This window comes from Protomyctophum parallelum (genome assembly GCF_964188405.1).
Source record: "Protomyctophum parallelum genome assembly, chromosome: 12".
Lineage (NCBI taxonomy): Eukaryota > Metazoa > Chordata > Actinopteri > Myctophiformes > Myctophidae > Protomyctophum > Protomyctophum parallelum.
Genome location: NC_139712.1, coordinates 40,683,251 through 40,695,694, shown reverse-complemented (window position 1 = coordinate 40,695,694; position 12,444 = coordinate 40,683,251). Strand labels below are relative to the sequence as shown.

Here is a 12,444-nt window from a genome sequence, read left to right as displayed (position 1 = left end):
GCTGTCTCATCATGTAAAGAAAATAGGTAAACCTGCGCTTAAACCTTCTAGCAAAATAAAGTTACACTGAGTGTAAACTCTCCTAGTGTGATAGCTGTGGTATTATACATACATTGCATATATTCAATTTACACAGCCATATATACAGTCACATTCCATGCACTCCCGTGTCTTAAAATAGTTGTATATCCTTTCGGTACGCTACCATAGTTTACCTTTTCTGTATTTGGGACATCGATCGGTACCGAAAGGGACTACTATATATTGCTGCGACTTGGGCTAATTATTGTTATATACTATTGTCATAGTAACCAATGCCATATAACTATATTATAAGTTATAACCTTCAAAACTAGTTTCATTTGAAGGTTCTAGCAGAAAACGTGTATTTATTTATTATATTAACATTTACCACTTTTCCACGAGTTTCACTCTATCCATATGGATATGGGGCACACATCAATAGACAAGTCAGGTGTCATTAATTGGCAAATCTATGATCTATGGCTGTGCATGTGGAATTCATTACATTTATGTAATATCACAGCTATTCTTGGGATATCAGCGTGTAAACTCTCACTCACTCTCAAACTCTTCATTCAATAACGTTGAGTTGAATAAACTCCTTATTGGCTATTTCCCCTACCATAAGCCCTCAATGAATTGCATTGCATTGAATGGGAATTGAATGGGGCTATGGGGTGTTATGCTAGTTCGCTTATTTCCATCGAAAGAAGTAGTAAAGTGTGCCGCTTGGGATATTATTTACATTATGAAGAGAGGATATATACAAAGAAATTATAATTTTGAGCGATGGAAATAAGCGAATTAGCACAACACCCCATAGCCCCATTCAATTCCCATTAAATTCAATGCAATTCATTTAGGGCTTATGGTAGGGGAAATAGCCAATAAGGAGCTTTTGCACAAAATAACCTCTTTGGTGTGGACGTAACAACTACAAAGAAAGGTAAGAAAGCCTTTTAGTATGGAATTCTCCTTTAAAGCATCTGTATTGGTTGTTATTCCCTGTATGATTAGGCCATTCTTTGGTGGAGATCAGAGTTCGAGCGTTGAAGAGCATCATAAGCAAACTGGACCATTCCTTAATCTCTGTATCTGATCTGGTCCAAGAAAGGAGGTTGTTTGTGGTGCTTCTGGAATGGTTCAATTTCCCCACGGTGCCAATTCAGGACGAGGTCCTTGAGTTGCTCAATACTTTATCACAGGTAGGTTGAAACAAGCTAAACTTAAACTTTGCCCTTTGAAGACTGTCTATATTAAAATACATATTCAAAGTCAAACCCAGGCCAGGGCTAAGAATCCATGCATAATAATAAGAAAATGTTTTAATGAAGATGTCAGTGTCATGGACTGGACCTTTGAACGACTGTCACATAGCAAGCAAGTGTAGCCCCCAGCCCTATTGGGACGGTAGGTTGCGTCTTGCGAGTGGGAGCCCTGGGTTCAATCCCAGCTTCCGCGTAATGCTACACAAGCAAAAATCATTAACCTGCAGAAAGCATGCAGATAATAATAATGGCCCAGTTTCTCAAAGGACACTTCTTACACCATGGTGTAAGAAGAAAACCGGGCCAATGATTATTACAGCCCAACGCAGGTTTACAGGCAGTGAGTTAGTTAGTTGCAATGAAATGACTATGTCACACACAGTGCTGTATAGGGTTTGGTTTCTTGACTATTTGCCATGACTGCTCTCTACTATCGTACATTCCAAAGCATCCTGGTGCAGCGCAGATGCTGAGAGATGTTGGTGCGGTGGAGTTCCTTACCCAGCTGTCTCCAAACATGGAGCCCAGACTGCGAGGTGTCATTGACGGCATCCTGGACCAGCTGTTCTTGCTACCGGAGCTAATCCCTAGACATACAACAGTCTACTCCCATGGACAGCATATCGTAGCTCCAACAGGTGTTGCAAGTTAAAGTCAAATCTTTGTATCCAGTCAACTAGTTTTAATTCCTTTTCATAATCATAAAGTGGGGTGGGGTGTCCCTGCATGCAGAAACCCATGTTGTGACTATTGTTTTAGACAGTATAAGTATGCAGATTATTTTGCCAAAAGTAAAATATCTTTGCTTTAGTTGTTGCAGTTCCTCCTCCGGAAGAGCATTCTACCAAAATGGGCTATTTCCAAAAGACTAAGCAAAGCAAGACAGATGTTCTACCTCAGAGGATTGCAGGTATGTTGGGTAGATAACCTCAGACTCAGTTGTTTGTTAATTTAACTTATGTTGCATATTATAATTTTTGCTTGATATTGTATGTATATTATGTACAGCATAAAAATGATATAAATGCAAATGCGCCCCTTTATGTATCGATTTCCTTATGTTCATGTGTTTCATTGCCAGTTCCTGAGTCTGTCAGATGTCTGAAATTTTCCATGTTCCCGTGGCTGGCTTTGACCACCACCGACAGACACATACTTTCATCCAATGAAAGGTGGGTGACATCACATAGATATGTTTTCTACTTCACTCCATGACACTGATATAGTCTATTCTAATAAGAAGTTTGATGTGACTCCACACAGCACTGTTTAATTTCTTAATATCAAATTTCAGAACTCTCAATGAACACGTTTCCTCCTTTCTTGCTCCTTTTTTAAATAGCTCTTTGAGAAGCAATAATCCCAACTTAGTCCAGACAACGTGTGAACTTCTGCGTGATGTCATCATGCAGGACTTCCCAGCGGAGATCTTTCTGCAGAGGCCTGGTATTGTGCAGGTACTTATTGTCAGGGTTCCTGGAAAAGTATGAATTAGATTAGATTAAGAAAAAAAGACTATAGAAAAATAATTAATATTCACTTACAGTACACTAACTTTACTATAAGTCGACACATCCACCACCAAATTAGTTGAAAGAAAATGCGGCAATATCTCTGAATTGCACATGGCAATGATGGCATCACAAATAACATTGTGACAAATTCTTGTCTGAACATTTATTAGTTTTTTAGGTATTGGAAATGTTAAAACTATCTTTTAAGGAAACCATAGGAAGACTAGCTGGCCAGGGCACAGCTAATGGGGATCCTAACAAATAAACAATTAATTGTATGGCTGCATTTATCGTCATGTCTATGGTAGTGAATAAATAAGGCTTCAGGCGGTTTGAACATTAATGATTTGATTTATAATTGAATAAATTTCATTTCGATCTCTCACTGGTTGCTTTTTTTAAAACCTCTTAAATGCTTTAAAAATTAAAACCTTGTAGTTTGGCTATTTTCGCTACTGTTGAGTGACATTAAGACAAAGAATAATGTAGGCCTATTCATTTATGAAAATATATGAAAACTAGAACTGCACTCTGTCGAGTACTTTCGACCGCTGTAAACTGTCAAATCTCAGTATCTCTGTGAAGGAACGTTTGAAATGTCTAATTATTAGGTGTAACTATTTGCTACCTACCTTACCTACTTTATGCATATAAACACCTAGTATTATTAAGTATGGTTCAAGTTTCTATCTATATAAGAAATACAGTTTTATCGATGTAGATGTAGATATATTCTGGATCCCTTTTTAGTTTTTTAAAGAAAAATAAATCATTGATATGTGATGAAAAAAAAAGTATATAAACTGAATTAAAATATGTTATACAGTATAATTATTCTATTATTTATTCTAAATTGTCAAGATAATATCTTGTACGGACAAGATAAAATGTGTACAAGATACATGTACAAGATAATTATTATCTTGTACGTACAAGATAATATCTTGTACGGACAAGATAAAATATATTTTGAATGCATGGCCATTCAGATGCAAGGTTTCTGCCCGACAGCAGAAATCAATTTCTTCACTGAATTTGTACAGTCCTTGCCTATGGCTTCTTATAGAGCTCCAGTAGCACCATGGTCTTTCACAATCACTAGAGATTTCATTTTCTCTGTAATCATTTGAATTTGAATTATTCAACAGGATTATATTGGGTTTGGGGAGGTGTGTGTTCCTCCTGTGGCTTCATAAGTAGCCTCCTTTACCCCCCTTATCCTTAGTCAATACGTATTTAGAAAAACCAAAGGCTTGGATTTAGAGGCATCATTAGTGACAGAGGGCAGGGAGTTTGAACTTGGAACAAATTGCTGCACCAATAATTAAATTCCAGGTGCCCTTTTATTTAGTGAACCTAATTACGACTGTTCCATCACTGTCTGAGTCTCGGGTCCTCTGTTCAACACAATCACATTGGCTTTTTCTTTCAGCTTGCCTTGGACACTCCTTTGTTCTATTGCCTGACTCAGTGGCGTGCACAGACATTTAGAGGGGCAGGTGCTCAAGTAAAAAAAGGGCACCTTGTGCAGCGCGTGGAACCGCCGGTTGCCTTAATAGTGTGAGATTAATAGATTTTGGGGCCTAAATAATATATTCAAAGCTTTTTAACAAGAATTGATCAATGTCACCATGGTCCACATTTTCTTTCTTCAAAAGGGCACATTTGTCCAGAGGGAAAAGGAGCTATCTGTGCACGCCACTGGCCTGACTGATGCCAGATCCTACCTAGACTGAGCACCAAAAGAAAATCAGACTGTGTGTGTGTGTGTGTGTGTGTGTGTGTGTGCGCTGCGCAACAGTGACACTTGGTGGTGACAGATCGCTATTTCCGTGCTCGGACACATGCATATACACATTGCTGCGTATAGGAGTGGCTTTTTTTTTTAAACCATTTTGAAAGATGGGCACGGCAGGTTAACAGTGGTTAAAATGGAACATACTGTATCAGTATACCATACTGTACAGTGTACATGCATGATTTGTTATTGAAAATCACTATATAGTAGTTGATATGTGATATGTCTCCTATGTCATCTCTAGAAACCCATTGCAGCAACAATTGATTATATTTGACTGATAATATCCATTCCTCTCATTTCATCCACTGTGTCCAGAACCTGCTGTCCCTCCTGAGGCTGAGTTCAGGTGAAGGTGAGAAGGGCTGCCTCCGGCTGCAGGCTCTGGCCTGCCTGCGGCAGCTGTGTGTGTGTCTACGGAGCAGACTGCGCTTCCATCAGGACCCCAGCTTCCGCTCCTCCAAGCAAGGTGGCTCTACCCCCAAGTCTGGCTTTTGACAAAATGTCACCCAACAAAAATATCATATTTTCAAAGGAAAAGTGGTGTAGATAATACTAGACACATCAACACATTTCTGTATGCGTAGTTTGTTTTTCTTTAGTCGGGCAACAGAATTGAATTCATTACTTTGTTGAATGTGCTTTTCCTGTCCTATATTAGTTGGATATGATGCCCTAGCATGCCGTATCCTATTGGCATTTATATTGCATTCTATGTTGATTTTATATTGTATATGATTTGAGCACTAATTTGTTCCATAACATTGTCATTGTCAACTTCCCACTCAATCTTCAGAACCAAAGTCTTAGGTGTCCCAATTGAAGGATTATCTTTGAGCACCTAAATGGAGTATTGTCATGACATGAGTATTTTCTATGAGTGAGGCTTCTGAATGTGTTTAACCCAAAATAATATGTCCCGTGCATTAAACACATTCTCCTTTGTGAAACTCATCACATCATTATAGATTGGAATTTTTACCATCTGCATACTGCATAACACATAATCAATTATCAGGCATATTGTGATATGCTCTCTCTACCGATTAATTTGTGATATGCTCTCTCTAACAATTATCCATTCCTCATAATGAGTGAAAGTTTTAATTCACTGCCATATTTTAAAACTCTCTAGTCTCATTGAAACGGACCTGTGTTGCAACTTGCAACTGCACTTTTTTCTGTCTACACCAAATATCTTATCCAAAAATAGTCAATCTACAAGCTCGGCTCTTTTATATATTGTATGTATATTTGTCTCTTTTTTTTAAATGTGGTTCTTGTGTAGACCCGGTGTCTCAGAACTCGTCCCTGTCGTACTCCCAGGAGGGCCAGGGAGCCCAGCGCTCCCTGGCCTCCTCCCCCGGGGCAGAGTGCTCTCCGAGGCCCTCTGTGGTGGGACGCACCGGACAAAGAGCCAGCGGTGACGGCCAAGATGGAGATGCACCCTCCAACAGGTGTGTGTGTGTGTGTGTGACTGTGTGTGTATGTGTACGCACAAGGCTTATTGTCCGAGCTGTTTTCTTCCACGTTTGGTCTTCACCACTTTAACCCATTTTGGGCGGGGACCCCTTTTGGTTTTAGCATTATGCTATGCTTTAGCTATTGAAAAATAGCAGATCTACAAGCTCATAGCGCGCCACCGAGTGGCGCGCTACGAGCTTGTAGGTCTGCTATTTTTGAAAAATCAAAGAACGACTGACATTGAAACATAGCTTTTTCAGAAAACTGTCATTTTCAAACAGACATTTTTAGAATCTGATCTCAGGTCAGAAATGAATGGGTTAAAGTTTGTGCTCTGTGTGATCTCTTCAGTGGCAGCTCCAACAGAGGCAGCGGGGCGGCGGCCGCCGGGCGGCCCCTCCAGTCGCCCGCAGGCGGAGGCGGAGCCCACCTGGAGCTGCCTGACCTGGGTGCGGAGAATGTCCTGGAGCTGCAGCTCCGGCAGCTCAGTCTAGCCCAGTTCACGCTCGCCGCCATGGAGCACGCCATACCTCTGCTCAAGACCGGTAGGAAGTCTATAGCCCCTTTTCTAAGAAGCATGGGGGGGGGGGGGGGGGGGAGGCAATTAGCGCCGTCAATCTCGCTCGCTCCTTTTCATCTCACCCCTTTGCTCCTATAGAACGTGTTAATATTAGGTGAGATAATGCAACAATTAAACCCCCTTCCAACCAAGGTTATTATAGACTTTTCATTATCTCCGCCAGGCTGAGGGGGGGGGGGGGGGGGGCAGAGATTGTTTATTTCTTATTTTAATTATGGTAGTTTGTAAAGTCCTTTAAGGCTTAGTTTTATTTTAGTTTTCATTAGTTTTAGTTTTAGTTATTCTGAAATACTGGGTATTCGTCAGGGATGAGATTCCAAAAGGTCAGGAACACTATTGGTGAGTGCTGGCTGGGTGGTGGATATTGGACAAAATCTAATCTAATATCTCAAAATTTCTGACGATATTGTGACGATAATATCATACAGTATATTGTGACAATAATATATTTGTTTCTCCAAGAATTCTCCAAAATAGTGGAAATAGCTGATCTGCAAGCTCACAACTCAATCTGAGCTTGTAGATGGTTGAACATTAATGGATGTATAAATTAGGGCATGAGTGATTCAATCCAGGAAAAGCCAACGGTTATGTTATATCACGATACACAAAATGTAGGATTATACAAAATCCCAGACGATTATCTGGTCTCATGTCACGAATCAAAATTTCCCTAAAAAGTAAGAAAGTACTTGTCATACGATATGGTCTTGACACGAAGTTGATCTCATTCCTCCCTCGCCCTCACTCACTAACACACACTCATGCACGTACGCATGCTCTCTCTCTCTCTCTCTCTCTCTCTCTCTCTCTCTCTCTCTCTCTCTCTCTCTCTCTCTCTCTCTCTCTCTCTCTCTCTCTCTCTCTCTCTCTCTCTCTCTCCTCTCTCTCTCTCTTGTCCTCTCAGGAGGGTACTGGTGTGGTCCACCGTGTCTTAGATCTGCTGAGCAAAGCCGCCGTCCTGCTCGGGGACAGCGTGAATGAGCTGGTGTGGGACGACCAGAGCCTGGTGGGGAAAGAACTGGCAAGTAAAAAGAAAAAAAAACGTGACAGACTTTTATGTAGATAAATGGATACACTTCACTGAAGAGCGTTGTTGTGGCCACCAGGCAATGCACTGCAGATGCATGCAGGCACACGGCTGTCAAGGAGAACCGTGGGCACGCGATTGAAGTGAATGAATTATACGACACCTTTTTTTTACACAGGCCTTCACTCTGCTACAAAGACTCTTTCACGTGTATAGGCATGCATGCATGTACTGTAATTGTGTGTGTGCATGCATGCATGCATGTACTCTATGTGTGTATGCATGCATGCACATACCCTTCTTTTTGCACCCCTTGGGTTTAGGCCGCAGCTATACAACGAGTTAAAGTAAATAAGTGCATATTTTAGGTGTATAAAGCCTACACTCGGGATTGCTTGTTCTTTTGTTTTCAACCGTGCAGAATAATTTGTTATCCTCTTTGACTGTTTAACTTTAAAGACTATGTTCCTGTGTGCAGGGAGTTATACACTTGTCAAGCCCCGGCCCCTCTGGCCCTCTGCTGTTTAATACATGCCCAGAGTCTCGCAGGCTGAGAACGGTTTTGTCATCTTTATGTGGAGAGCAGCTTTTGTGTGCCAGACCTCTAGGTTTTCCCCTATGGGACCATGACCAATTCTTACCAGTCAAGCAATGCACAGGACATTTACTGCCCCTGCTGGTGACAACGGCCTATTGTTACTTTCTTGTTTTCTTTTTTCCACTGGAATTCTTTTTCCTAGCTGCAAGTGGTTGAGAATAGATTGTTCCAATTTATTTTATACTGCAATGGGGTGGGTCTGTATCCTGTCCCAAAATAACACTTCATCTGATTACTTTTAATCTCCTGTTCCCCTGGGAACTACATTTGTTTTCTTTGAGAAAGCTTGTTATAGTGTGTGAGTGTGTGTGTGTGTGTGTGTGTGTGTGTGTGTGTGTGTGTGTGTGCGTGTGCGTGGTTATGTAGAAGGAGAAGCTGCAGGTGTGTCTGGAGTTACTGGGGGACATCCTGAGCTACCATCAGAGGGCTTCGGCAGACGTCCCCCCCCAAAGCGCCGTGGTCCACCACAGACTGGCCTACACAGGCAGCGCCGTATTCGCCATCCGGCTGCTCCAAACCGTCGTCCCTCCTGAGAAGGTGTGCACGACTTTCATAATGTGAATATTTATGGGCTTGCGCATCTGTATGCAGGTGTTATCCGAGTCCAACTCACTCAACTCTGCTGTGTACTGTATGGCAGGCTTGGCAGCCCGTTTCCACAACTGAATTGAAACTGTTATGATGTTGCAGTTGTGAGCATGAATGCTGAGATAAATGGTGAGAATTATGGCACAACTACTCGCAATTCATGCCTTCTTTATTTTATTCACTGCCGAAAATGGGCTTCCATGTGATTTTGGATTTACGATTGTGATTTTACAATTTACTTACAACCTGCGTTGCTCTGGGTTTGATTCTAGGATTAGCACAGCTTGGAAGATCTGCATGAAATACTTCTACTGATGTGACTTAGGTGCTCCACCTCAGCAATGGTCTATTGTGCCTCATAAGAGGTATAGATGCTCTTGTTGCTCAGCTTTTATGCGACAAAAAGCCACTTTGACCTACTTACGTATGTCAATTCCCTGTTTTTTCATAGATTATATTTACTATGCAGATTAGTTTGTTACTTGTTTACTCTGATTTCACACTTGTAAGTTGTTCTGGATAGGAGTGGCTGTTAAAAGCCTATAACTTGTAATTGTAGGCCAGTGACAACGTCCCAGACGGCATGGCAAAAGCCATATTCTACCTGTCCCTGGACTCCGAATTGGGAATGGCCTATCCCGGCATGCAGGAATCAGTGGTGGCCTACTTGGAGCAGGTGAACCCAGATGGCCATGACCTCTACAGGAGGGTGACCCGCGCCTCACTCTGGATGGAATCCACATGCAGCTTCCTCAAGGAGACACAGGCACAGGTACAAGTTCACATCTCAAACCCATTTAGACCTGACATCAAATTACTTCTAAATCCTCGTTTTCTGAAATACCTATGTTTCTGTATCAGTCAGTGGTGCTCAATATTTCATGTCAAGGACCCCAAACATTATATGTAATTGGCCGTCGACCCCCATCTGAAAATGTGTTGTTCCAGGGACCCTCCCAGAAGCAAAGATTTTAGTTAAAAATGTTTGTTCTGAAAAAATATAGATTCCAAATTTGCGGCACATTTTCACGATTTTTACAAAATAGCAGACCTACAAGCTCGTAGCGCGGCACTCTGTGGCGTGCTATGAGCTTGTAGATCTGCTATTTTTCAATATCTAAATTATAACATAATGTTTAAAACACCAAAAGGGGTTCCCGCCCAAAATGGGTTAAAAAATCAACACTCAACGCCACCGGACCAATTGTTGCTTGTATTATTTGTTTTTTATTTTTGTAAATGAATGCCCTACTTTGTCATATAAGTGTTTTGCACAAAAATAGCACATCTACAAGTTCGCAATGCGTCGTTAGCTTGCAGCTCTGCTATTTATTTTTGCAATTTTGGAAACATTTTCATAGCGAAAGTGGTTAATTCTATCTGTTGGTTTTATGAATATTTAAGCAAGTAAAAATAATGAACAATAACTACATTGGATCCATTGGAACCCTGGATCTTTGTTCCATTTCCTGAGAAGTAATGGTTTTATTTGGTCAGGTTTCCACCTGGTGGTTGTTATCCAGCCACTTTGGCCGTTAAACAGTGATGATTCAGATGTCCTGTTGTGTTGTGGAAATCCTTCTTTGGCTTGTGGAATATTGCAAGCAGCTGGTCATTTTTGGATTTCATCATCAACCACAGTGGCTGTTGTTGGAACATATTTCCTGTTCTGGCCTGAAATGCTTTGGCCTTGTTGAACATAATATTCTCACACGGGGGCCATTTTGCCCGTACACCGTATTCATCACCACCTCCCATCGAGCATGATGTATTACTGCCATGTGAATATGGTCAATGCAGAGATGTACCTGATGTATTACTGCCATGTGAATATGGTCAATGCAGAGATGTACCTGATGTATTACTGCCATGTGAATATGGTCAATGCAGAGATGTACCTGATGTATTACTGCCATGTGAATATGGTCAATGCAGAGATGTACCTGATGTATTACTGCCATGTGAATATGGTCAATGCAGAGATGTACCTGATGTATTACTGCCATGTGAATATGGTCAATGCAGAGATGTACCTGATGTATTACTGCCATGTGAATATGGTCAATGCAGAGATGTACCTGATGTATTACTGCCATGTGAATATGGTCAATGCAGAGATGTACCTGATGTATTACTGCCATGTGAATATGGTCAATGCAGAGATGTACCTGATGTATTACTGCCATGTGAATATGGTCAATGCAGAGATGTACCTGATGTAGCTAAGTGATTGTGATCCCTCTTGGGGTCGCGACCCCCCAGGTTGAGAACCACTGGTGTAGGTATAGGCCTAATCAATATGTAATGTAAATTTGTGATTGATTGTACTATGCGTTCAGAATTCTTGGCGTTTCTTTTTATAACATGGGCCCTCCCGCAATATGTGAAAGCCAATAATAATCAGTCGGTATCAAAACTTGTTCATCACACGACTCCAGAGATGATTGAGTGATTGAGCGATTGAGTATGTAGTGATGTCGCTACAGTTTAACCCATTCAGGGGGTCGCGAGACATGGCCAAAGCATTTCCGTGGGTATATGGGGAGTTGCATCATGTTCCAAGACGAAGGATTGAACGTCCTTTGGTTCAAGACTTACAGGCCAAAATGTGAAGTGGGCTGGTGGTGTAGTGGGGCTACCATGAGGCAGATTTGGCGGAGGGGGGAAAAAAATGTGTGGTAGCGTTTCCTTGGCCTACTACTGGCACAAATCACAAATCTTACAGCTGATTAGTCCAGCGTTTTGAGAGTTAGACACTGACAGACAGATGGAGGCAAAACATAGTCATTGCTCCTGGCCTTTGGCTTTGGGAATTAATTTTAAGTACATATATATTTTCTATTTAGTCTATTTTTCTTTATACTGTATAAGGATTTGGAAGCTCCCTAACATTATCTATGTCACACACTTTGCATATCCCCCAAGACTCTCACAGATGTAGCTGTCAGCAGAGAGGTCAGAGATTAGGGTCGGCCATTAGCAGCGACCCAGAAGTAAGCAGGGGTCTGATGTCTGGCTCACGGCCAGTATGGTAGAAGTGAACCAGTGACCTGTGTGTTAGAGACAGCCTGTCTATCCTCCACACCACCTTGGCGTCTTACATTTATGCTGTTTATTTTCCAGGGGGAAAAGAACTGGCTGGAGTTACTGGAGCTGGCCGACCAAGCCATCGATGGACTTCCATATCACCAGCACTTACCCATCGTCAAGGAATGCGTTCAGCTCTGCTCTTACCTGTAAGAGACATTTTATGCCTTGCAAAATGCAAATGCAGTGCTTTTGAGAGCTGACATTCAGCATAATTGCAGGTATTTATTTGTGACTGAACGGAATGGTTATATGATTAGGTGGAAGGTGGATCAGCCCAGTCCACTGCTCCAGACGGAGAGCCAAAGAGTTTTCCTCAAGCTGCTGTCCCATCCTTTACTGCCTGTCAAGACGGAGACCTACACTTCCACTCTGAACCTGGCCAAGGTCAGAGCTATCCCTCTTACGCCTGATTTATAATTAGTTGTGTGCCGGTGTTGAGCACCTAAAATAGCTGATCTACAAGATTGTGACACATAAGCTTGTACATCGC

General features: G+C 41.7%; 1 protein-coding gene across 1 annotated transcript in view; it reads left to right on the top strand.

Moving 5' to 3' along the window:
- The window catches only part of rttn (rotatin), a 64,952-nt gene that overhangs the window by 83 nt on the left and 52,425 nt on the right, over positions 1-12,444 (top strand). Inside the window, exons 1-14 of the mRNA XM_083778506.1 lie at positions 1-26; positions 1,042-1,229; positions 1,741-1,930; positions 2,104-2,202; positions 2,374-2,464; positions 2,635-2,749; positions 4,923-5,073; positions 5,893-6,061; positions 6,420-6,612; positions 7,556-7,672; positions 8,643-8,813; positions 9,424-9,636; positions 11,988-12,100; positions 12,212-12,338. The exon at positions 1-26 is cut by the window's left edge and continues 83 nt beyond it. Of these exons, the coding sequence (XP_083634632.1) occupies positions 1-26; positions 1,042-1,229; positions 1,741-1,930; positions 2,104-2,202; positions 2,374-2,464; positions 2,635-2,749; positions 4,923-5,073; positions 5,893-6,061; positions 6,420-6,612; positions 7,556-7,672; positions 8,643-8,813; positions 9,424-9,636; positions 11,988-12,100; positions 12,212-12,338 (1,963 nt within the window). The remainder of the gene's footprint in view (positions 27-1,041; positions 1,230-1,740; positions 1,931-2,103; positions 2,203-2,373; positions 2,465-2,634; positions 2,750-4,922; positions 5,074-5,892; positions 6,062-6,419; positions 6,613-7,555; positions 7,673-8,642; positions 8,814-9,423; positions 9,637-11,987; positions 12,101-12,211; positions 12,339-12,444) is intronic.